General features: G+C 68.0%; 1 protein-coding gene across 1 annotated transcript in view; it reads right to left on the bottom strand.

Moving 5' to 3' along the window:
• Positions 1-114: 114 nt before the first annotated feature.
• The window catches only part of LOC104499517 (protransforming growth factor alpha-like), a gene marked incomplete at both ends in the record, with an annotated part of 603 nt that continues 489 nt past the window's right edge, over positions 115-228 (bottom strand). Inside the window, 1 exon segment of the mRNA XM_010143028.1 lies at positions 115-228. This exon segment is cut by the window's right edge and continues 12 nt beyond it. Coding sequence (XP_010141330.1) covers positions 115-228 — 114 coding nt within the window.

The raw sequence follows: 228 nt of genomic DNA, 5'->3' as shown, positions 1-228 counted from the left end.
AGCCGGCAGCAGCTGCAAGAGAGTGGGGAGGGGGCGGTCAGGGCCTCGACCCCCCTCCTTGGGCTCCATCCTGCCCCAAATCGGGCCCCCGGCCCCCCTCCCGCCAGTACTTACTGTATGAGGACGCACACTCCGATGAGCAGCACAGAGGCCACCACTGCCACCACCACCAAGGCGGTGATGGTCTGCTTCTTCTGGTTGGCGGCCACCACGGCCAGGAGGTCGGCG

This window comes from Buceros rhinoceros, unplaced genomic scaffold (genome assembly GCF_000710305.1).
Source record: "Buceros rhinoceros silvestris isolate BGI_N320 unplaced genomic scaffold, ASM71030v1 scaffold38379, whole genome shotgun sequence".
NCBI lineage: Eukaryota > Metazoa > Chordata > Aves > Bucerotiformes > Bucerotidae > Buceros > Buceros rhinoceros.
Note: the sequence above shows the minus strand (reverse complement) of the source record. Positions and strands in the feature narration are given on the sequence as shown.